This window comes from Ruditapes philippinarum, unplaced genomic scaffold (assembly GCF_026571515.1).
Source record: "Ruditapes philippinarum isolate M1 unplaced genomic scaffold, ASM2657151v2 ctg2997_1_1_1_1, whole genome shotgun sequence".
In the NCBI taxonomy this organism is placed as follows: Eukaryota; Metazoa; Mollusca; class Bivalvia; order Venerida; family Veneridae; genus Ruditapes; species Ruditapes philippinarum.
This window is the reverse complement of record NW_026864709.1, coordinates 91,240-118,344: the sequence shown is the minus strand read 5'-3', so window position 1 is coordinate 118,344 and position 27,105 is coordinate 91,240. Positions and strand designations below refer to the sequence as shown.

The 27,105-nt window shown below is 32.6% G+C and overlaps 2 protein-coding genes across 2 annotated transcripts in view; both read left to right on the top strand.

Moving 5' to 3' along the window:
* The first annotated feature begins 852 nt into the window (after positions 1-852).
* Positions 853-3,338, top strand: LOC132726572 (ctenidin-3-like). Its single transcript, XM_060711908.1, has 3 exons — positions 853-1,006; positions 1,260-1,468; positions 3,179-3,338. Exons 2-3 carry the CDS (start codon positions 1,261-1,263, stop codon positions 3,304-3,306), a joined length of 336 nt encoding a protein of 111 aa, XP_060567891.1. The 5' UTR covers positions 853-1,006; position 1,260; the 3' UTR covers positions 3,307-3,338.
* A 14,855-nt stretch (positions 3,339-18,193) lies between these two features.
* Positions 18,194-27,105, top strand: part of LOC132726573 (fibrocystin-L-like) — a 66,319-nt gene continuing 57,407 nt past the window's right edge. The window contains exons 1-4 of the mRNA XM_060711909.1: positions 18,194-18,342; positions 25,976-26,050; positions 26,346-26,493; positions 26,786-26,879. Coding sequence (XP_060567892.1) covers positions 18,261-18,342; positions 25,976-26,050; positions 26,346-26,493; positions 26,786-26,879 — 399 coding nt within the window. The 5' untranslated portion in view covers positions 18,194-18,260. The remainder of the gene's footprint in view (positions 18,343-25,975; positions 26,051-26,345; positions 26,494-26,785; positions 26,880-27,105) is intronic.

Here is a 27,105-nt window from a genome sequence, read left to right as displayed (position 1 = left end):
CATACCAAAAATAAATTGTTTCAAAACATATAAAACTAGTTTATCTATCGTTTTTGCTGATCTGGCATATCTTAAAAGAAAATAGGCATAACTATATTTGAAAGTGATAATAATGAGAAGAGATTAGAAAGGGCTATTGATATTCTTGCGAATGCATGGTCTGTGGTGAAATTAAGACGTCGTACATGTAAAATGTGTCAAAAATATAGCCGATAAATCGTAGTACATTTGAGACTGAAATAAAATCATATTCTAAGGCTTTTGTGAAGTTGCCATATAAAAGCTAACAATGTAGCTTTTAGAGAAAAGTAAAAAAATTGAATTTCAACGTATCAATATTATTTCATTTTGAAAAAGAGAACAATACATGATCTTAATTGCACAAGTCCTTAAAACACCATTCCGCTACAGCTTTAACAGAGTCATGTCGGATTGCTCATCTGGCCCGCAACCGCCCCAAACCCCTCTTCCCCTCCAATCCCCCTTCCTATCTCCACTCCCTCAGACATGAAATATATCTGATCTAAAGATATCCACAATTTAAGGATGTACCAATCAAACTTTCAGTTTGAAAATACATTGTATACCTTGTACACAGACGAAAAAAGTTACTGATATAAAATTTCATATCTGATTTTTCCCCAAATATTTGATAACATAATTATACAATTTTAATTCCATTGGTTTAAGCTTGCTTTTCCTGTTTTGCGTTTGTGAATACAAAAATAGTTAAATGATTGATTGCATTGGTGAAAATAAAATATCGTGGTCTCTACGTTACAAATTCTTATACATTAATATGACGTTACTGCTGAAACGTAAACTTTTCTTTAATAAAAAAAACATATATATGTATTAACAGCCTTTGGGTAAATTCCGGCATGTTTTGTAACCACTTTCCGTGAGCATCAGGAAGCGGTTATAAAACACATGTACATTGGTTATATAAAAAGGCAAACAAGTTTGATTTTTCTGATCACTCCGCGGGAAGAATCCATACTAAAATGTGAGTATCAAATAGTTCTACTTTTTGTCGTTCTTCTTTGTTGTTTTTCTTACTTTTTTGTCTTAGACAGTCTGGGCTTAAAACATAGAATAATCTTCAGACTGCGATGAATGAAAAATAAACTTTTATAAAGTATTAACCTCTATTTTTGACGTAGTGGTAATGATTATAATGAGTATTATACATACGCGTTTTTTATTTTCTCTCTAAATCTTTCAGAATTAAATAATGAAACATTTTATTTCTTTCTAAGCATGGGTAAACTATCGTCGTTAGCGTTTTTGGCCGTTATGTGTGTGACCGGCATTGCCCTAACCCAAGCCGGCGGGTATATGATGGGCGGCAAAATGATGCCAATGGCCTATGGACAGCAAGGAGGAGGTTATGGTGGCTATGGCTTTGGCGGCGGTAGCGGTGGAGGCGGATTTGGCGGTGGCGGTATTTTCGGGATGATCATTTTCCGTAAGTTTTTGTTTGAACGTCGCTGTTATTTTAATTGTATAGTGATCCTGTTCTGGGTCCTTAACAAGCGGTTAACATTTTCCATCCGTTTAGAACCGATGTTGCCTACACTGCGGTGCAGTCTGGTAGCAGCTTAAAATTAGATTTTTGATATTGAAAACCCTGGGCTGTTCGAAGCATGGAAAATCAAAACAAATATTATAGCTTGAGCTGAACTGTTGTAGTTCACAAGATTCGAGACGACACAAACTTTTTTGTTTTATGTCGTTGTTGTTGTTGTTTTTTTTTGTTTTTTTTTGCCGTTATTGTTCTTTGTTCGAAACTTTTCTGCTTCCATTTTACAACTGCATCAACAGCTGCATTCTACAATTCTACATTGATTTTCCGAAGTATTTAAATTGATTGATAAATCCCTACTCTGACCTTTTATTTGAATAAAAAAAGATTGAACCACTAACATTGACATGTTTCCTTTTGTTAAGAGATATTTTGAGGTGCAATACTTCTTGTGATAATTCCAAATAAAAATGAGCCGCTTTCCAACTCTATAACAAGTAGAGAAACTGATAGCGAACAGCATGGATCCTGATCAGACTGCGCGGATGCGCAGGCTGGTCTGGATCTGTGCTGGTCGCAAACGCACTATGTTGGTTTTGTCGTGACGTGGCTCAAATACAGCCATTGTCGGATCAAAACATAATGTACAAGAAAACCTCGTTCTAACCACACGCACTCTCCCTCTTATCATAAACCCGGTCATTTAAAGAAGTACAATTGTCTGTTGACTCAAAATTGTTACAAAATTTAGCCAACAAAAGCCACATGATTTCAAATCTCTCAAAGATACACTGTAAAAGAGGCAAACTTAAAACTATACTTATATAATTTTTTCAACTCAATCAATACAAAATGTTATATCCTCCCTTTATGCCTTTTTAGAAGGAAAGGTATTATGACAGACTGATATGTACATATAAAATAAACATGTTTTGGCATAACACAGAGTAGATATGTTTTGTTTAAAACTCTAAACACTATAGGTGGTCACAGTTTGAATATATAGTGCCATTAAAAACACTGGCAGTTCTTTAAAAAAGGACCACTTTACATGTATTATGGAACACAGCTCCCAATATAATTGAGCCGCACCATGACAAAACCAACATAATTGGTTTGCGACCAGCATGGATCCAGACCAGCCTTACAAACCCTATAACAAGTAGAGAAACTGATAGCGAACAGCATGGATCCTGATCAGACTGCGCGGATGCGCAGGCTGGTCTGGATCCATGCTGGTCGCAAACCCATTATGTTGGTTTTGTCATGGCGCGGCTCATATTGTTTATTCTTTCTTTTATTCAAATAAGATATATTTTGTCAGAATTTTATTGATTTCAATAAATTTCTGTGATTAAAATATTTTACTGAAGGATAAGAATAGTATGTCTTTAAAAAATGTCTTTTCAAATGATTTCAAACATATATCAGTGTTACGTTATCTTGCAGGCGGCCACTATTACCGATACGGCCACGGCATGATCTTCACTGTTCGCTATTTTGTGAATATAACTTCAAGTCTTTTTAGTTTGTCTAATTGTATGTTTTCAGTGTTTGTGTTTATATTGATCACGTATGTTTTCAGCGTTTGTGTTTATATTGATCACGTATGTTTTCAGTGTTTGTGTTTATATTGATCTCGTATGTTTTCAGTGTTTGTGTTTATATTGATCATCCAAGTTTTATTCGGCTCACTCGGTGGCGGCGGTATCGGAGGAGGTGGTGGCGGTTATGGCGGTTACAAAGGAGGAAAAGGCGGTGGCGGCGGCGGACACTATTAGAATATTTAAACATCCAAAATCTGACAAATACAGTAAGTTGATTCATTGATAATTTAGGTAGCACTGAAATCCGGGTAATTACGATCGCTGGTTATCTGAAGAGTTTTTAATTTTAATAAAATGTCATCAAATCTGAAAAAAAATCTTGGTGATTGTGGTTGTGTTTTAATTACTTATAACAAAATGTATAATGATTTAAATCCGGACCGGGTTACTTTAGTCAGTCATTTCTTCTTCATTATCACCTGACAAGAAAGAACTTTGATCTATTTCTCGTAAAGCGGCTGCACAGGAATATCGGTGGTTCTACTCGGGTTCCAAATCCTGACTGAAAAAAGGAGAGTTAAATGGGCTTTTCCTACACCAGTAAAGACGGTGTTTCGTCATATGATTTTAACTACTTCATTGTGACATTGTAAAATGAAAACATAAACGTGTAAAGCAGCATGCATCTAGCTATATGCTAATTTTCAATTTTATAAAAATATATTTTAAAGTAAAATATTGTGAAATGAAAAACAGAAACAACGTAATTTACACATTGCAAACGGTAAAATTCACGAAAACTACATGAAATAGACGTCGAAATATGCATTCAAGTTGAAAGAAAATAGCCATTTCTACGTTAGTCACGCAGAAAACAATAGGTGATACATTTTGCAAGATCAGTCATTGATCGCGCATAACATGTAAATTATTACTTAAATCTAAAATCGTTTTGCTCTGCTTTAACTCTTTGAACATTTTTTTCAATTTTGATTTTTCTTCAAATATTTTGATTCATATGGAGGCATACAGTGTTAATTAATACACGTATATGTTTTTTATGGTTTCAGAGTAAAAAAAAAGGAAAGAAAAGACGAGAAAAGACTCCACTTCATGTCGTCGTGCTGTTTCGTTTTGATAATAAAATAATTGCATTTCTTTCAGCATAATGGGGGAAATAAAAAATACCGTTCTTTATTATTGTGCCCTCTTAATTTCATTGTACAGTGTTTATTATGAAAGTCAGTTATGTTAACCACAGAATATCACTTCATATTAACTAAACCGCATTCGTAAAGATTAGTTTCTTCCCTTTAATACAATCCTTTTAAAAAATTGTCATTATGTGGCTTTGTAAGAGGCTACAAGTATATAAAAAAATTGAGTTTACTTCCTTCTTAAACAATCGTAATCACAGTAGGTACTCAGCCTTTTGCTACACTAAGATAATTACAAGAAAAAGCACTTTATATGCGGTTAACAGGTCATCCACTTAAGCACAGAAATTGCAACTGCTTGGTTTTTCTAGTCATACTTTCGATATCAAATTATCATATTATATTAATATACGAAGTGTTCAAGATGTATCAATATGCTTGAAAGTAAAAACAATAAAGAAATAATATGACGGGACAGGACAGATAACCTATCGGACCTCGATATGACAGGGCACCGGTGGACAGGCTAAAAAGGACTGGAGCACCACAATAAATACCGTATTCCTGTATAATTGAATGATTTAATGCTAAAAATTTTCCTTTTACCCAATTGAATGAATTTTAAAAGGTCTAATTTACCTTTTCCAACCGTTTTATGTATGATAATAAATGAAAATGTAAAAAAAGCAGAAGAAAAAAACGATATTTGTCTATTTTGTGACAATGATTTCTGCAAGCGTCTAGAGGTACTGCTCCAGTCCTGTAATGAGTTAAATTAAATCCGAATTGATATGAGAAATACGGCGTTAAACAATCTGAAATCTTAAACAACAACTGTTGTTACTGGTCAAGCCATTTACTCACTGTATCATTTATCGTGATATTATATGATTTTATTTTTAGCGCAAGCATCTTTCACTTCCGATCACTGTTTGTTTTATTGCCAGCTTAAATAAAGGAGCCGTGTCACGACAAAACCAGCATAGTGTGTTTGCGACCAGCATGGATCCCGACCAGCCTGCTGTTCGCTTACCAACTCTGTTACAAGTAGAGGAACTGATAGCGAACAGCATGGATCCTGATCAGACTGCGCAAACGCACTATGTTGGTTTTGTCGTGACACGACTCAAATAATCAATACATTTAACACAGATTATGGTATAGCTTTATACTGGTCACACAGACAAATCCATCACTTTTAGGTTCCAGCAGATACTGTTAAAGATTAAGTTATAGAAAGAACACGAGGCTTTCTGATTTGTACAACAGGACATAGCCTCCGAGTATAAATCATATTGGCGAGTGTTTTGATGTTCTTACTCTTTTGTATCTATGCAAAAATAAAAACACGTTCCTCGTTGACGCAATATTAAACTCCAAAAGAAAGTAACCTATGTACGAGCATATGTGCATGACTTTTCTATCTTTATCTCTTTCCCCGTAGTCATATTAAGTCAACCTCTAGAAAAGACACCCAATCAAAGAGTATTCTACAGATGGATAGTTTTATTCTGGTAAAAAACATACATGTCATAAAACAACTATAAATTTAATGTCAACATTAAGAGATACATGTAGAAGTTAAAGTGCATGTGTTGATGCCATATCTTTAATACCAAGGATGCCACTAAAAGAAGGTATAAAAAGACTTATTTCCATTTTGAGTCCTAAAAATTGATCATATGACACCAGAAAGGCAAAAAATAACAATTATCGAATATTGAACAAAAATTATTCAATCACAAGTTTCTTTGATTCTTATAGCAATTATTGCACATCAGTAATTACATCGCACATTTTATCACGCGTGTATTATACTCATAATTATGACAGATATGTCTGACAATTAATAAGTTCTACTAAAATATGCACCGAACATAAAAAATAAAGACAATTTAAGTAAAATGACTGTATTAAAAGGACTAAACAAATTTTGATTTCATACAATGTCCCTTTAATTTTTTTAAATTATCACGTAAGATGTGCTGGTAACCTGTCTTATTTTGACAAACATAATATACAAATGTTTTCCTTTCGAAACCCTTAACTCTTGGAATAGAATATATGTTACTTAGTCTATCTATTAAGAGTGTACTTCATTTGCAAGTTGAAAGTGTGCTCGTTTAAATAACTAGGTGTGCTATTGTTTTGTATCTTATGAACATGACCAAGAATAAGGAAATTTTCGTAACCAACCAACCTCCTCAAACTGACCACAGAGCACTCCCTATATGAGTACGGGGACTGAGATTAAGTTTAAATCTACCATCTTATTCTGTGTGGCCTGAAGTCTATTTTTTTAGATATTGACTTAACCCCAAATATCAGGAAGGCACACGCATAATCAAAATGAAACTTGGATGAGCAGTGATTTACAAAATGTACTTGATTTGATTCAAAAGAGAGATAAACGTTGTGAAAATTTAAAAATATATCGTAGTAAGGAAGATTTCATACTTTCTAGACAGACAGATAGAGTGCGAGTAACTAATACCTCCATTCCACTTAACGCATGTACATGTATTGGTATACGATTTAATACCGACATGTTTTCTTTACCTTTTACAAAGAGTTAAATGGATAATCTCGACTGACTTTAGTTCGCAATAGCGTTCGTTTGCTATACCGCATTCATAACTTAAGCAATTAAAATTGTCAAAAAACTAGGCGTTCAACAAAACTAACATAAATTAGAAACAAGTAGATATAATACAGCCAGAGACTATCAAATAAAACTAATTCGACAAAATGTGCAATGATTCTTGATCGCAATCGCTCCAGTTTACTGGAAATCCTTTAAAAATGTAGGAGGTGCTACCCCCGGAAGAAATAGTTTACCCACAACCATTCAATAATCTACAACTTAATAATCGGAGTTTTCAGTCGAGAAAGAAAGAAAAGAAAGAAAGAAAGAAAGAACAATAGAAAGAAAAAATGCAAGAAAAAAAAGAAAGAACGAAAGAAGAAAGTCAAATGTAAGTGTCTATGAAACAACGTCCGGTAAATATATATAGTGCTAATCCGTGTAGTGTATATTAGATCCTACTTCATTCTGATTTCTAGAATACTCGAGAGTGGTTTTAACAAAAACACTTTATTGTCAGAACTATGGAACAGAATTAATGCATTTATTCGATCTTGTTTGATGACATTGGAACTTGCATTATGCTTAATTCCATCTTGCTTGATGACATTGGAACTTTCATTATGCTTGATTCCATCTTGCTTGATGACATTGAAACTTGCACTATGCTTAATTCCATCTTGCTTGATGACATTGGAACTTGCATTATGCTTAATTCCATCTTGCTACATGAAATTAGAACTTGCATTATGATTGATTCCATATTGCTTTATGATATTTAAACGTTGCATTATTCTGGATTCCATTTTTCATTATGTCATTCAAACATTTCGTAGTGACCAATTCTTTCATTGAGTGATAACTATTAAACTGGAACAAGCCATTTGGAATACTAAAATGTTAACGTCGTATGCCTTTATGTATAAGCTGCCTTTCTTCATGCTCTATACAAACTATTTACGGTTTAGTTTTTTTTGTATTACTTTTATGTAGAAGTCATTTAAAATTGACTATTTTTGGTCTTTGATGGATTTTGTTACGGTGTCTTAGGCTTTGTGGATTATGTTTGATCATCTTACATTATGATAAACAATTTAAACAATGTATAGCGATTTGTGAACTGTTAAGGGGCGAGAACTCTGTTATCGATATCAATGGATTTTTCCCATGATTCGCCAATCATCGGAATTTTCCGTACATGTATATATTACGGAATACCGTTAGGACCATCGTGGTTATACGTTAAAATACAGAGGGCGACAATGTTATAAATAAGTACCAAGCGCTTAATACATAAATTGCAGTGGAAAGAATATAAATACAAGTAGTAGGGATTATGCAATATAATTTTATACATGTATATGTATACAGTCTAATAGAAAAAATATGCTCGTAAACAGTTATGTAATGCGCCAGTTATACGTACAGTGGCGAATTCAGGCATTGGTTAAGGGCTGCACCTACCCCCGAAGATACGTTGATGAGCTGGGATAGAATACATACGTGTCAGATTCATGCAATAGTGGTCAAAGTGTACTCCCTTATCGGAACATTTAATGCTGTCATCCAGTTAAGCACCTGCCAAGGTATTGCGATTGCAAAGGTCTCTATTTAATGACCTGGACATTAAAAGCAAAACTTATTAATTGGCATTTTAACTTAATAAACGTCTCAGAGTCAATAAGTCAATAGTGGCGAATAGGTATGTAACACATTAAAATATATATGTATAATAAGGAAAGAAGGAAGTTGTTTATTTTTGTGACATGTGCATAGTCAATTACAAATGTTGGGCATATGTGTGTCTGATTATAGATCAGAAATCCCGCACACACTACCACATTCACATACATTTGTGCTTAAAGATATACTATGCACATATGTCAGTAATATATTTTTATCACAGAAATTTATTGAAATCTATAAAATTCTACTAAATATGTTTTTTTTTTTTTAAATAAAACAAATACACATAATGTATAGGAATCTGCTTTCCTTATTACGGGTCAAGTAAAGTTGTGCCTGTCTTTAAAAGAAACTTCCATATATATTTTTGTAATAACACTATACATGTATATTCATACTGCCCACTTGCAGTGTAAAGGATTTAAAGCACAATGTTTGTGTGAAGCCAAATTATATTTATTTTATTTTACAAAAAAGAATCAAGTTTGTACTGTACTAAGTCGTGGCCACGAGTTACTAAGTGGCATGTGTGTGTTTTTTATTTATCTCGTGCGCACGAGATACTGTGTCGTGGCCACGAGTTACTAAGTCGTACAAGTCGTGGGAACGAGATAACTAAGTCGTTCAGACCAGCTAATTAAATAAGATTACACCATGATTTTTAAACTTAGAAAATTTCTGTTTAAAGATTTACGTGCAACATTAACCTTTGAAAATACTGAAGTGTTCACTTTGAACTTAATACATGTCTTAAGGATCATAAGGCCCATAAATAAGACATGAATTTTGACTAAGTTATAGCCCTTTGTTGGAACAATTCTATAATAGAATTGGTCATTTTGTACGTACAAAGGCCTGTTAAACTTGTTTATACCATAACTTTAGAGGGACTTAGTCCAGGTTTATTTTATTGGGAAGGGACATTGTCCATTGACAGAATATATCCTATAAGGATGTTTGAGGTCACAGGTCAGATAAACATGACACTTCATGTAAAATCCGTGTCTGATAAATGATTAAGAAAGAATAAGTCGTAGTTTATATAACCTAAAACAATCAGAAGATGATACCAAATGAGTTTTAGGCAATTTGGAAATATGGGCCACAATGACGCAAAATCTTTGACCAATCAATAACTTGTATAAAAAAACGACTTGATAACCCTTGGCCACGACACAGTATCTCGTTGGCACGAGATAAATAAAAAACACACACAATTAACCTTGTGCCACCTTAAGTTTGATAAAATTCAATTTCACTTATCACACACGCTCAATAAGAAGTGTAAATAATTGTATTAGAGGTGAGTTGCCACTTGTAGGATGAGTTATTAGAGACATATATAACTTTTTTCCACATGCTGGCGGAATCTTCAAAAACACGCTCTTTTCGTCTGTCGCATCGTGTTCTCTTGTTTTTCAGTAAATTTACATGTCAGTCCCCAACTAACACTGTTCCGTATACGCCCCTATATAAGGTGGACGTAACTTTGTTTACTCCACGTGCCAAAATACGGGATCATCCGGAAAATAACGGGATGTACCGACAAAGCGACACCTGCTGTCATAATATGAACACAAATTATTGCAACTCGCATTATGCTTACTGCCAACTGCTTAGTGCGTACTGTCACATGCGACTATAATATCGCTATCGTTGTCATCTTCGTTGTCGAGGCGCAGTGATCATGCATTGCATCATTTTTGTAATCAGTGGATATATTAAAGCATATGAATGTTAAGACACATCAATTTCGCCAATTATTGATCAAAATGAATAGTTTATTTTGACATAATGCCGACAATAAAAGTGGTAGATTAATAGCAAATTAAAGATACAACTACCATGTTACATATAGTTATAAAGAATGGTATCTTAAACACCAAACATAACACGTTGTCCTTTAAAAAAAATGCAATTAAACATATAGCATATTAAAATATGTGAGTTTGATGGTTTAGTAGGGAACACACATGGTTTAAAATTACATGAAAGTGCATTCGGTAATGATAAGACATGATTGAATTCAGCAAAACGCAGGTTTTCATTGTTATAAAGAATTATAGAAGCAAGCATAATGTAAGTTCCGATATCATAAAGCAAGATGGAATAAATGCATTAATTCTGTTCCATACAGAACGATAAACCATGTTACAGTGATTGAGGTATCGTAGCGGACAAAACTTCCTTTTGCAACAGTTAAAAAGAGAATGCTTTCACTAACTTATAGCGTGTTTGGTTGTATTCCAATAAAAAAAATATGCAGACACCTTGCATATCATGATCACGCAATAATCATGCCTGATTTTTTTTATCTAAAAGTGACTTAAAAAATGAAAAAGTAACAGTTTATTGAATTATTGCGTGATATATTTCAAGTTTGCAAAAAAGGGAGAGAAAAAACACGGTTGTCGTTCTAAATTTTAAATATTTGAAAGTCTAATGAGCTATTGAATTTGGTAACTTAAACTGATTACAAAAATCAAATCATTCTATGACATAGCGTGATTAATTGTGCCAATTTTTCGTGACGTCAGATATCAAATCAAAGCGCTGAAAGTACTGGAAACAAAAAAAGGGGGCGTGGTGTTCCGACAGCAAGCAAATGGAAAAATGCATCGTTCTCATACGTGGATGAGTTGCCGACGCCAATGAATCACCTGAAATGAAGTATTGAATTATTATGATTTCTTTTCCGGGAGAGGGGGTACGTTGCACCAACACAGTAGATGTCATATAGCGACTTTCAATTGTGTTCAACTGTTGATTTACCATGTTAAGGCAATAAAGTTGATTGCTACTACGTTGTCTGTGGCCCGCAAACTTTCAAGAGACAAGAAAAAAGATCAGTAAAAAATGATACAAAAATGATAACTATGGTGTCTGATTTCTGCCATGTCGTTACTACGTTCTGTCGCAGTTGTAGGGAGGACAACACGAAAGAACAAAATAACGACAAAAATAAATTCTCGTTCTGTCGGATTTTTTTTCTTTCTCGTTTTGCCGTTACTTCGTGTCGACGCCCTTTAAACGCGACATCACTACAAAACGAAAATATATGAAAGCGCCGATACGAGATTTTTATGTGACAACACGAAGATAAAAATATCGTATTGTCGCCCAATATTCGGCGTGTTGGCGTCCTATTTTTTGGCTTTACCAAGTTTTGTCGCCTGTGCGTTCCACAGGTGCGATAACACGAAAGAACGGGGAAAAAAATAATTTCGTTTCTGCGCGTTAACATGTACATGCGCAGACTCCCTTACCACCTCTCCCTTCACTTCTCCTCTTCCTCATCTTCTCTTCAATTTCCTTTCCTCAGTTTACCATTCAAAACGTTTCATTTCTTTTTTTCTCTCTCTCGTTCCTACAACATTATCCGCTTCCCCTGATTTCATACGAGAACACATCCTCAGGCCAGTATGCACATCTTCGGGCCATTATCGCATAATGGCGAGCAGCGACCAAGTATTAGCCTCTAATTCATGATGATTATAAGACGTAACCTTTGCAAGAACTTTACAGAAGTGTTGATGCTTTTTCTCTGTTTTTATATACGTATACTACAAAATAAAAACAATGAAATAAGCAATATCTTGTTTTTCCTCCTTTCAGAAGATTAAGTCTATAACTGGTTGGTCATATAACTAAAATTAGAACATTTTCCCCCAAACGACTAATGAATAAGTACTTGGTTCATTTTGTCCAAGACAAAAAAAAAGAACTCAAAAATGAACTTTATGACCGTCATTTCATACGTGTTAGCTTATCTACCGTTCCAATATTTCAATAGGTCAATAAAACTCGATATAAAGTACGTAAAAATGTTTAAACGAATACAAGATTGGCAAATATCAAGATTAAATACTGATTTTGTTCCAACTCAAGTCACCTTTATGTTTCGGTCTGATTATCAGAAAAGAATTTGGAAAAAAGGCATTATATACGCTCAAGTTCATTTGGGGTCTTCTTAAAGCAGAATCATACGACGTTGCTACTGTTTATATTTGTTTTGTATAACTACATTTGTCCACAGTAAGCTTTGTATAACAGTAACATAAGATTTGACATTGTTGCCTCTGACATCTTTTAACAATAGGTGTGGTAGATGATAGCACAATATTTACCGTTTCAAGGGGAAGTTTTGCTGAACCTGACATAAAAAAGATGGTTGGCATCGTACGTGGATAATTAATCTGTCATATGGTGCGACTTTCTGAATATGTTCTTCAAACTATTTTTAAGGTCGTTATTATCTTTACCTGATAGAAATATAAATTGCAAGCTAAAGCCTTCACCTAATTGATATCTAGCTGATATATACACATGGATGATAAAACGGAGCAAAAGAGTGACCATTCTGCATGGCCTGTACATTAACTTCTTAACATTTGTCATCAGATATCCTATGAGATGTGATAATGATATCATCTTATATCTTGTTGAACGCACTGTTCAGAAGGGAAAGTAAGAAACTCTTGCTGTATTTGATATCTTGCGTAAAGGATGTATTCTTAATGAACACGTCAAATTTGTGAACCAAATCATATCAGCCCTAAGCTTATCGTAAAGCTAACATTAAATTAAAACCTGAAAGAACTCCACACACAGAAAAAACTTTCCACCTTATTAAATTGGCGTTACCCCCCCCCCCTCACTCCCCTTTTCAGCTAAATAGCCCCTGTCCCTTTAATTCCCATATGGCCCGTTTTAGTTATTATTTTTCACACATTACTTGTCCCTCTCCTCGTTTGTCCGCCCTTATATACACTCCCCGCTTTGGTTTAGCGCTTTTTTGGTTGCCCTGCTATGGAAGCTTGGGTTAGTCAGGGGCTTCGTCCTGTAAACTTAGCCTTTGCCTAGCTGGTCTTCATTCTCATCTATAACGATGCCGTGTTGCTTGAGTATTATACTACTTGGGAATCATACTCCGCTATTCATGGAATGTCACGGAAGTGATACATCGAAGGTTTATTATCCCACATCTGCTAAACATCTAAATCTAAATAAAGGTTAAGGGTTGAGGTCATGCTCGAGACGGTGCTAGAGTATGTGGGGGCGACAAGATGCACTTACCGCTGCATTTACCACTGCTATTTTCATTTTATCTTCCTTATTTTATTGAATTCGTTTACTGCAAAGTAGATATCTTTGCATTGTTTGCTTCGTATACATCAATTTACATTAATTATTGTAGCAAAGCAACAAAGCACGATTTGAACAGGCTCACTCAAACCGAGCCTGCAACATTTTTAATTTTGCCGCATTGGGCTTTCTTTAGGAATTCTATTTTTCTCTTTTTTCTGCACACGAGCTTCAAATTCAAGGGTCTTCGCTACATTTTTGATAAGCTACTACAAATCGCTTGTATGTAAATTTAAAAAAGGAGGAGTTTGTTTAAAATTTCTGCAAAGTCCATCAAAGGAAGTTCATCCAAACACAACGGACATTGAAACATCTCTTACACTATTAACACGGCACTGCCTTAAGAAGTACTAAGTTTTCAACACTGTGGACCCAGTGATCACGTAAAATCAGAATGAAATTATACTACAGCACTTAAATGAAGTAATACTGCTAACATAGTGTTCGCATGACCCAATATAAAGACAATATTGAATGTTTAGTTTATTAGGTAGACCTCTCAATATATGGCAAGTATTCAAAATTATAACCCATTCTTAAATGTACTAAATGTTAACATTTGTTGTACCGCTCCAGTTGTGGCAGTTATTTGTTAGGATGACATAGTCAGTAGTAACATGTAAATAAAGTTGTGATCCATAGAAAAATGATGCTCTGACTTTTGAAAAGCCTTCAAATAAATGTATATTAATGTGTCACATTTAAATGGTTTAGACGACAAATATTAACCTTTAAATATTAACACTTATTTGTTTCATACATTTCTTGTGTTTAAACAATAAGAATGTTTCATGAATACTCTCAGAAATATATTTTTAACAACATCTGTGTAGTTTTTTGTTTTTTCTTTTCTTTTCTTTTTTTTTTTTTTTTTTTTTTTTTGGTTTCGTTGATCGGTTGGGTGTGTGGTTTTAAGGCGCATTAACACAATTTAGGTCATATAGCGCCGAAACAGGTAAAACGATTTTGGATAACCTCAGGTGTTACGAACAATCTTCAAAGCAGCACCAGGAGTTAAAACCACTTACTGGAGCTAAGAGATGCATAGACTCAAAACAATCTGTTTGGGTCGAGTTTTATCGCACATAAACGTATTTCATGTTTCTATTTCAAATAAATTCCGGGCGTCCGTTCATATTATAAAAATAAAAACATTTCTCCAACAAGTACATTGTCAAGTACTGTCCCCACAATAAAAACACGGCGTAATTTTTCGTTGGCTTTATGATAGAAAAAAAACTTGTAAAACGCAACAATGAACGTGCACAATCAAAAGATTTTTAAAAAGAAAATTATATATAACTAGACTTGATTAGTTTCATTATGAATTATATATCATAATAAAGACATGTGAAAAGAAGGAAAAACATTGCTTTTTTTACACGCGCCATAGGAGCGTAATTAAAAAAATAGCAATGTCATACTGATTTAATAGGATCGACAGGTTTTAATATTTTATGCAGTTTTAGTAACAAAGTGATAATGTCATCAAACTAACGGTTTAATAATTAATACGCTTGCATAAAATCTGCGCACACGTGTAGAATAATGGGGAATAACACATACATGAACAGATCAAATAAAAAAGAGAAAAAAAAACAGAATCCCTAAAGAAAGCCAAACGCGGACAATTGAAAATGTTGCAGGGTCGGTGTGATTGAGCCTGTTCATCGGCGTTTCTGGAAAGTGCAAGTTACTCTTAACGCCCCTAGCACCGCTTTAGCAGAACGCAACATTTAAACACTAAAATGGTGAAATTTCAAATTAAGAACATCCGCAGATGTGTTCATACGGCGGTTATCATGGAACCTTCAATGTGACAGTAGTGCCAATCTATGAAAAGCAGCGTATGACCCCCACCCCCCCCCCCCCACCCCAAGTAAAGAATGCGTCATGCGACCCCGTGCCGTTGTTGGACATTTTTAATATGCTTGACTCGGTAATTTTGTTATGAATATGCTATATTTAGGTCATCAGTGAGTATATATTAAGCACTTGAAGAGAGTTCTACGTACTTCTTGAGAACATTACAGCTTTTCTTTCTAAATAAAACCGTTTCCTTTCCTTACTGGGCCGTAACAAATTGTATCTATGGAATATGGTACCAATATATGTAGGTTTGTCGTGTGGTAGCATGGCGAGAGGGGCGTGACCTTCTTGAACATCGCTATCACTAAGTCTTGTATATTTTAGATTTAATGTGGAAAATGCCATAACAGTTTGATTTTAAATACTTCTTTAAAAAGGGTCATGTTTCATTTTTTTATCTATTTATTTCATGTGTGATAAAATCTGATAATGTAAAATTCTTACTTGATTGCTCTTATTGAAAAGACTAAATCATGAAAGAAAATTGATAAACACGTCCATTGACAATATCGCATGCTCTTTAAACGAAGGAAATTAAAACTACATTACACCGCTATACGGGGTTATTAACTTGAGCCTTTGTTTTATATATATGACATTGCAACTAATGGGTGAACGGATAAGATATTTACGAAAGACCTGTGGGGACATTTCAACTTAACGAATTCAATATTTCAACTTTATGATTTCGCGATTTCAATTTCATTAATTCACGACTTCATCATTGTGAATTCACGAAGATCTTATTGGGAATTCATAAAGCTGAAATGTCTCCACCGGTCTTTCGTAGATATTCACTACCATGTTTTCATAGTCTTCGTCTGGTTCAAAAATAATAAATTTGTGCCATTTATTTATTTATTTTCATGTACTATTTCTTTGTGCACTTATGATTAGATAGTATGAATGTGTTGTAGTTATTATTGATAATTTTTCATGTTCATGTTTTTTCTGATCTAGCATGTGTTTAATTCTGAAGAGAATTGTATTGTATCTTTGATGAACGACATCGAGCACCTAGTCATTACCCTACCGGAACCGGAAGTGATAAGCCGTAGTCACCAGTATGGTCCAAACCAGCCTATCCGTCTGTGCTGACCAGGTTCTGTACTTTTGGCTGGCTAATTTTCAAAGTTTGATATTGATTTCCAGTAAAATGACAATTGACAGTAGCTTCCAAAGAAATAGGTGCATGGAAGCGGAACAAGTTCGTTTAAGAAATAAAGGTTAAGAAAAACAAATATAACTTTTGTTTCAATGTCTGCTATGATAGAATATGCATTTTACTGCTCTACAATACAGTGAGATATAAAGACTTAATAAAATTTTGTTGATTTTTCTTTTAATAACAACTCTGTTTGTTTCCATCTACTATAAAGCTGGACATAATGTTATCCCTCGGAAGCAACAACCACTGCAAAGTTAGATGAAAATTGCAGACTAGGTTTGATTGAGTCTGTACATGATGAATAACAAAAAAGTGCAACATCTCTCACGCTCCCAACCACTGGCGTGAGAGGTATTCAAATTTAACCCTTAAACGTGTTGGAATGAATGATCCGGATCTGTATACTAAGTTTATACAAATGTGCATTTTATTATGTAATGTTAGGGTCATTTATTTCTCTGTAAAAGGTAAATCTTTCCTGTTGCTTCTTTTCAAAATAAGGTATCATTTTGATAATAATTTCATACTTTGATATTCATTTCCTTTGCCCTAACTGTGTCTCGATTACACGTTGCATATATATATATATTCCTCCGTTTAAATTGTTGTTTCCTTGTCGTCTGTAATACTTTCATACGTTGATTCCGTTGAATCTATTCTTTTCTATCAACAAACATTACTTTTAATATTACTTATTCTAACATCAACTTATTTATTTTTTCGCCGTCTCTGTTCACTTAATGTAAGTGTGTATACTTTATCGTTCACAGAATTAAATATAAGTCATTTTCTATGCATTGCTTTATACTTCTACCAAACAATTGACGACCGTGTGACTAAAAAATAGATTATAATCTAATATTTATTCTCTCGAATGTTTTATTACAGTTATCTGAATTTGCTTGCTTCAGTTTGCATTGCATGCGCGTGCCTTTCAGTTAATGTTGCACTTAAGTGCATGCCTTTGATGTTACTTTCATTCTGGGTTACACATATAGCTTGTTTAAAAGCATGCTTTTATAAACCATTGGTGTAGGATTATTTAAATATATTATTTCATTTTTTTTTTTTTTTTTTTTTTTTTGAAACATTTATCAGACTAGGGCTGATATGCGTTTCAAATACCAATAACATCGTAAACAATGCGTAAATATTAAATAAAACATAAACAAAGCATATATCACATTAATTATCTCTTGACTTACATGAACCACCTAATTACGTCTATAATAACAAATACTGTTAATTTGTTCTACTTCATTATAAACCTATAAAGTTTAAACTTTATCTAATGCATAGACAATAGTTTCAAAAGAAGACAATATATGTTCTTTTATAACACTATTTAGACTATAAAAAAGTATATAACTGATATATCAAATTTTGTGACATTGATCTTATCAATATATTAGAAGCACGTAGTCGTAAATTCTACATGAAAACATATCAGATACGTTCTTTTATATCAAAGTTATAATGACAATCAAATCGCACTGATTGGACAATTCAAAAAGCGCGTTGAATTTGTATAAATAACGAAAACCCTGACGTCAAATTGCATTTGTTGCATAAAGGCACGATGGGGACTCGAGTGAAGAAGAAAATGACGGAATTTTCTACAAGTTTTTTATGGATTCTGTTATTTGCAGTTTCAAGTGAAGGTAAATTTATTATTTGATTAATAAAATAAATAAAAATGAAATTATTCGAGGTATAGCGGTCATGAAGATGATTATTGGCTGTAGAAAAAAAACTCCTAAATTGCGTCTTAATATTTATTTGTGTAGATTTATTTCAATAGATAACCAATAGATAAGGGGGATGTAGTCAATTAATTTTAGCATGTCATATCAAATTTAACGAGGCATAATTTAAATTTTAATGTAGCATTACATTTTTTTTTGTTGATACATTTTGTTAATTGATTGTCTTATTAATATATTGTTGTTTGTATATTTATTTACATCATGTTTAGTTTTGAAGTTTGACTTTGTTAAATGTTTGGTATAATACCCTCATGCATTGTGCTTGCGACTGAAATAATTGGTTCAGAAACCCGTTGCTCTGGTCATAGAAATTAAATCTAGTGAGATAATATCTTGATAAGTGTGTGAAGCTATATGAGCCGCGTCACGACAAAACCAACGACATGCGTTTGCGACCAGCATAGATCCAGACCTGCTGCGCATCCGCGCAGTCTGATCAGGATCCATGCTGTTCGCTTACAAACCCTATTACAAGTAGAGAAATTGATAGCGAACAATCGGATGCGCATGACTCGTCTGGATCCATGCAGGTCGCAAACCCATAATGTTGGTTTTGTCGTGACGCGGCTCATATATCTGCTGCCTGTTTTGGAATAAAAGAATTTGTTTCAATTTAGAAAGAGAACACTTCTAAAAAACTATATGAAAAATATATGTTTGTATATTTCCTAAGAACGAAAATAGTTGCTGAACCGTTAAAACACTACTTTAATTAGCATATTTTAATCCCAGAACATTAAATTCTGTTACTGTAAAACATTCATGTTTTATTAAATAACGAAGATATTATAAGATACAACTTTTTTGATATTTTAAGAATTGAGAGGATGATAATATAAAGTGCATTTTCGTATAAAATGCCGATTTATAGCGCGCTACTCATACGCATTAAACAGATTTAAACTTTATGTCCCATGTTAGTTAGGATGGCGATGAAATGCTTCACTCGAAAAAAAATAACCATTCTCTTAGTAGTTGGAGAAATTGTACAAATGTGCAATTTTAATGCTAATTGATGTACTGTATGTTTTTATTTGAATGTTTGTGTGAATGCGTTTCTTTTGAATAACGTTATTTCATAAAGTAATTCCAATTATTTTATATTTAAGTGTACATTTTTCAATATTTATAAAGTACTGTACATTTCATGACTTCTTTCCTTTAAAGAATGATAGAGTTAAGACGTTTCTTTTATGCGTGCATCAGTAGAAATATTATTATGTTATGTATTTTTTTGTGAATTTTAAGAAATATTTTTCAATAAATGTAAAATTTGAAAAGGATGCGAAAAGGGATTCGTTTAAAGGTTTTAATGTTAAATCCAAAAAAAATATTACTCAGAAACAGTTGCTAGATCTATTATCTTTTTTTTTTTCTTTTTTCAAAACAAATATAAAAGGAGGTTTTCATCACATATTAAATAGAGTTGTCAGGAATTATTTAAAAGAGTATCTCAGAAATTTATTATTTGTGAATAGCTTTATCTTTAGCCCTTGCGATTTAAAGAAGCTTAAAGCGGTGAAAAGGTAAATATGTACTCGTGTAAATTAAGATCAGCTTTCACCTAGTATATAATTGACAAAATTAAGCAATACAGTTTGTTCTTTTTTTTTCTTCTTCTTTTTTCTTATAACAATTTAAATCATTGAAATTTTCTTAATGTACTTATTTATTACCATTGTTATTTGTTAATACAAATATATTTTCTTTATTGGGTAATACAATTGACACATACGCTTTAGATATACACTGTAAAACGGATTCAACTGAGTTTTTTTTTTTTTGTGGCACGTCAAGGCTATTTGAACCATTTGATAAAGGTTTGGACGAAGAACTTGTGTGCAAAATTTTAGTTAAGTCGCTATGTTTTTTTTTCCCAAAATAGTAAATTCTTTTCACAAAAAAACCCGCAAAAAATTAAAAGCTTTTTTCAAATTTTTTAACCCCCTTTGGGTTTATGAATCGAAATTTGAAAAACGTTTTTTAAAATTAAACTTTTTAGTAATTTCTTTCCCTTTTTGTGCAAACTTTTTTTTTCCCTTTTAAAGTCCCCAAATTTTGAACTATGAAAAAATTTTTTGGTGTTTTTGTTTTAGAATCCATTTTTTTAATTCAAAAAAAGGGGAAAAAAACTTTGTTTTTAGTTAATTTATTTTTTAAACAATAAATTCAGGGGCATATTTAAAAATAAAGAAAGTTTTGTTGAAGGGTGAAAAAGGGTTCCCGAAAAAGCAAAATGTAGAAAAGGTAGTATTTTTTACTTCCATACAAAAAAGTAATTCACTGTAATTACACAGATTGCCAAAAGAGCAGAAGTAGCAAAAAAAAATTAGAGAAAATGAGAAATCTTAAAGAAAGTCTAAAACGACAAAATTGAAAATGTTGCAGACCCGGTTTGATTTACCCCGTTTATGGACGGTACTGTCAAATGCAAACTACTGTCCACGCCCCCTAGCAACGGCTTAAGCAGAACATAAAAATGGTGAATATTGAATTTAGAAACATCCACAGGTGTGTTCATACGGCGATTATCATGTTCGTATAAAAAAATTCGTATAAATGGCAAATTAGTTTGTTTTTTTGTTTTTTTGTTTTTTTTTGAAACTGTAAAAAAACAAAATTTCAAAAATAAAAAGGTTTGAGAAACAAAATTGATAGAATTTCTGAGGCATAATAAGAGTTTGGGACCGCAGTTATGTTTGCTGATGTTCTCAGTAGAAATCAAGTTATGATGCTACATGATTGTGCTTTTTCCTTTTAAAATATAAGTTCATTTTGAAATAACGCTAAATGATTCTTATTGTCAATAAGACGTAATTTACCACAAAATAATCTAGACAGTTCAAATGCAAATAAGCAATAGTTTTTTTCTCTTCATTGTGTAATTAAATCGTTCCTTAATATGAAATTTATATTTGAAAATTTAGATTTAATTGATTAATATTCTAAAGACAAAAAATGAAATCACTGAACACCCAAAATGTCTTTATTCTTTTGTAAAACAAAACTATACATGCAACAATGTGGAGGTGAACTGTCTTGAATATAAAAGCATGACATTGCAAAATGAAATAAAATGCTACGTCGCACATTTGTTTCTCCCCTTTTTTTTATTGATATTTAATCCGAAATACTTGGCCACCCAATCACAATATATGAATGACAAATTGCACATTATTTTGAAAAAAAAATGTATTTAAATTTAACATTCTTTAAAATGATAACACTTTGTCATATACAAATTAATGTAACATTTTAATAAAATGATAGGACACATGTCTTATCCTATAGCAAATAAATAGTTCCACGTTTTCGATTTATAGTTTAAATTATTGAGACAAAATTTTTCTCTTTTATTTCCCGTTCTTCATTTCCGTGTTGCAATGTATTTTTCGTCCATCGGGAACATTTATCCTAGCACATTAGTGTTAGATTTTGAATTCACTTTAAGCCGGTGCTAGGGGGTATTGATGTTGAACTTTTACATTATATGTCATGAATAAATTCAATCAAACCGAGTCTTTTTTATTTATTTATTTTTATCTATTTATTTTGCCAGATCTAAAATTATTATCTTCAATATCATGCATGTCTGTAGTATTTGAATTTAATTTGGGAATTTAAAACAATAAGTAACATATTTTTTACATAAAAGGGTTTATAAATATAATGGAAAAAAACTTCAAAATTTAAAAAAGTACTAATAAAAAAATTTAAAAAAGTTTGTATTTTAAAATTTAAAAAATTGTTTTTATTACTAAAATTTCATTGTAAATTTCAATTAAAAAACCCCTTTGAAAAAATTTTTAAAAAATTTTAAAGGGCTTTGTTTTGATTTATTTAAGTGAAGTCACCTGAAGTGGTAAAAGTCTATTCAAAATCTGAAAGTAGACTAATATGCGTGTCTAAATAGTCTGAAATGATTTGATAATGCTATCTATTTTGTTCAAGATATACGATAAGATAGTCCGTTGCGGTCGTTTACTATCTGTTCAAGTGCACTCAGTAAAAATATCAAGTTTCAAAAAGTTGTAATTTTTTTGTAATTTGAGCGCTTTTACAGTTTAAATCAAGTTTATTGTTGTAGTTTTTAATATAACACGATCATCTACAAGCTTTAAAATTTATTTAAGAGATCTAGAAAAGGATCAGTTTACGTGCTGTCTGGTCAGCATCGTCAATGGTTCGAAATTGAATAGTGCATCGTATGCAGATATTGAATTTTGCTGAAGCTGGTGCTAGCGGACGGCACCGGATTCTTGAATGTGCTACTTCTGTCACTGAATTCCTTTATCTTACTAAGTAATATTTTCAGTTTTTTTCGTGTTTTGCGAGCGAAATTTAAGGTCTAGTGTTGAAAATTGAGTACCAGTCACGCTGATGCTAGGGGTCGTAAAAGAGGTGTTGCACTTTTTCATTATCCCTCGTGTACAGAATCAATCAAACTGAGTCCGCACTTTGCATGTAATTTTGTTCTAATTTATGATTCCGAGAGATCACTCTTTCTCCAAATTTGTGAATTCTCCATTTATACTGAAACACCATAAATACACAAACATATAACCACAATTATGATAACATAAATAATATTCATGAAAAAAAATATAACAACAAAGTTCTCATTTCTTTTTAGAATTATATTAAAATTGTCAAGAAAATGTTTAGAAATTGAGTCTTTGACGAGATTGGTACGTGTAATATGGGAGAAGATTCCGAACTCCCGCCCCATCAACCCACATCCCTTCTCTCTTTCCCCCCCCCCCCCAAAAAAAAAAAAGAAATAAAAAATATAGAAATATAGAAGGAAAAGCGTCTTAAATATACTGCATAAGTGTTGGGCTTTACCGATGGGTTGCATTTCCCGAGTCTCTATGAAGTCCCTAACAGCTCAAATGGTGGGCATAAGTAAAAGAATAAAGCATTTTTCGAAATATTTCGATTCCAGATGATTCGCCGCTACCCGTGGCTTTTTTTTTGTAGAGAAATGGTTTAGATAATCAAAATAAAGCTTTAATTCTTCTCAAGACTTTATAAAAAGCTACTATAGCGAATTTTGAATAAATTTTCTTTTACGCGTAAAATTAAAATTTTGTACTTAAAGTTCTTTTTTTTAATACATGCAAATCTTTCGCGTGTTTCATGCGTTGTTATTTATTTTAAAGTACGTCATAGCTGGCATGTTATAATTGACTATCATTTAAGACATTGGCCTACAATTGACATGTACCGTTATTGACAGGTTCTAATAGAAATAATTATAACTATTACAGAACTGGCAGCATAAAAGCAGCATTCATTTCAGTACGTTCTTTTAGAAATTTCGTAAAAGAAAAATACCATTTCAAAATAATGATAATTCATAATTAATTTTTTAATCATTTATCGATAAATAATCGCTTAAAGAAATGTTGCCTTTGACTTAAGCTACAATTAGTGTTATACAATTATTCTAAACCTTTCGACATTCTATACTCAAACGTCATTTCCATTACAATTATAAACTGTACAGCCGTTAAAAAATGGGCTAAGAAATGGGCTATCACGAAACAGAAAATAAAAAACTCTGATCCAGGGTTATTGTTTACTTTTTTTGAAATGATTTTCAATAAATATTTTTATTATATTATTATGATTATAATAATAATTTTCATAAATGCAGTCAGTTAATGAAATCTTATCACACATCTACTGATTTTCTGATAAAATCATGATCGCCTAATTATAGTTTACATAGCTTTAACTAATTATAGTTTGCCCATTGTAATTATAGCTCTCTTATATTGCTGTCAAGAGTTCAATACCATGAACCGGCTGCGAGCCTCGTTTTAGTAAAAACTTCAAAAGCAAAAGGCATTTTATTAAACTTCATTAATACCTGAACAATAGCAATTCGTATATGCTGAATTTGAATTAAAAAAAAGTCTCTCAAACTTGTAATGCGAAAATGATTGCAGTAATATCAAAGGACAAAATATGATAACAACCAGTTTTTTTATTTATACAAAGCGGAAGATGAGTGGTGAAGGGTTAAGATTGTATTTTTATAAAGAATATTACATAAGTTTTTGCTTATTCCTATCTATGTTAACAAGGCAGTTTAGACTTGAGATATGATTGATTATTTGCCAGATTGTTGATGAATGACTAATTGATATTAAGATTGACGATTGATTGATTGACGATTGATTGATTGATTGATTGATTGATTGATTGATTGATTGATTGAGTGAGTGAGTGAGTGAGTGAGTGAGTGAGTGAGTGAGTGAGTGAGTGAGTGAGTGAGTGAGTGAGTGAGTTGGTGGGTGAGTGAGTGAGTGAGTGCGTGCGTGCGTGCGTGCGTGCTTTTAAAGCGGTTCACTTTAAAAAGAACCTCCCGGGAAAATTTCAGAACACACTTTCAGTGTTCTAATATTAATCTTTTTGAAAATACATTGAGACATAAGAGTACAAATCAAAAATGTCCTATGGTTGGCACTGGTATTAGCAAGTACGTGTTCTGGCTCATTTGAATGACCGTTAAAAATTATTTAGGTGATAAAATGATCCCATATAGAGTATCTTATTGAAAACATGTTACAAAATGATCTTTGTTTGTCAATTTAAAGCAATAGAAAGAAACGATTTTGATGGAGAGGCGCCATGGTATTAACATTTGACTATGACGTTATCTCGATTCAAATAAGATTTAAAATAATACTACGTTATAATGTAACAGTATGGAAGCACAGAGGTGACATTCAGTTAAATTATTATCCCATGGACATAGATTGTTTCTAGTTGCAACGGGCTAATTTTGTTGTGTTATTGCCACGAATTATAATCCCGTTCCATTTTTATTTATTTCCTTTATCTATCTCGTAATCGAAATCATTTTTAGAATACTTTTTATACATTCTCATGTCAATGAAATGAAATGGAAAAAAATCCAATTTGTCACCTCTGTGCTTCCGTAATATTGTATCATATGTTTTGCCAAAACAATTGGAAGGGATAAAAACAATATATCTTTATTAAAATTGCTGTTCACGAATAAGGTCTTTTAATTGTCTATTTACGAGTACTGTTAAAGGAGTTAGGTTGTTATTTTTATTTATTCAAAGTGCACTCGACCTTGGAGGTCAACAGTTATATATCAAGCTACATGTACTAATAACTTGGACGGAGAGAAGAAAAACACTGTTCATGCGATAGAATAATGCAATAATAATCCCCTTTTCCTCTTATGAAACATGTTCGAGCATCTCTAGTCAAACTAGACCAGCTTGAGTCTTTTAACATTGTGAGTTTTATTACCGTAAGAAAATAACCTGAGGTAGTTCATTCATAGGTGGTATAAATTTATGTTGTCCTAATTGTGGTGCTTACGATGTTTTTAACAAGTCTTAGAAGACGCCCAACATGGAGTCCGTGATATCTGGTTAGCGGGAAGTATCCCTTCTTTCACTTAAAGGATTTATATATTGAAAAAAAGATAACAAATTATCATCCACTGTGAAAATAAAATGAATTTTATTCTTTTCATGATCAGGTGCAAAGTTCACTTCCATCAGTCCTAATTATGGCAGTTTGAACGGAGAAACAAAATTGTCAATCACTGGAACAGGTAAATTCTTATTTATTTTAATTGTCATTATTATCTACATTGTATATTACTTTCTGAAACAATCCGTTTTTATTTAAAACTCCTTAAGTAGAACAAGTCCTGATAACGACTTGCATTATCTCACAAGCATAGTGTTTGGCAGAGGACATTATAGCTTTAATAACAAATATATAAAGGTGTTCATTTTCAAGCACTCGCGGCACATCAGCAATGCGGTTTCAATGATTTTGATATATTCAGATAGAGAAGATAAACGATTACGATATAATAATTATGTTCTTAACCGTTCTTATAGGTTTTCCAAGCGACCAGTTGAATAGTCAAGATGACAACCCCAATGTAGGCACAAAGGTGTACTTCGTGAGTGAATCTGGCAGGGAGTATTCGTGTCGGTTATTTCCGGATGGTTGCGTGGAAACAATAATTACCTGCTACACTCCAAAGTATGTATCCTTAGAACATTATTATGGAAACAAAAAATTATTCATTTTAAAAATACTCTGTATCATTGGGAGTAGTAACGAAATTAAAATTGATATTGCATCAAGGGCATTTTGTTTGAAATCTGTTTTCCGTTGTATATTTTTGTATATTATTCCAAGTGTCGCAAAATCTAAAGAAACAAAAACTGTGTTCCTGCCGATGGAACCGTTACAATTTATAGAAATAATAAGCAGCAATAATGTCATTACATAACTTGAAATGGTAAACTTATGCAAATTTTAATCTACGTAGGGGCATGCGTCAAGAGGATCATTCTGTAAAGATTACTATTGAAGGCAAACTTGTCGACGAAGATTGTCTAAACGCCGCAAGCTGCACGTTTAAGGTAAGGCTTATAGATTTACGTAATGTGATAGATCCGCACGGGATTCTTTGTATGAAAATACCTCAATATTTGCTTTAAATTACAAGTACTTTCGATTCATTATTAAGCTACAATTGTGCTAAATCACAAAATAATATAAAATGTTTTATAGATATTTCGTTAAATCCAATTCAAAGCAAAATGCATTTATTTTTTCATTTATTAATCTATTTTTTTATTTGAGCCC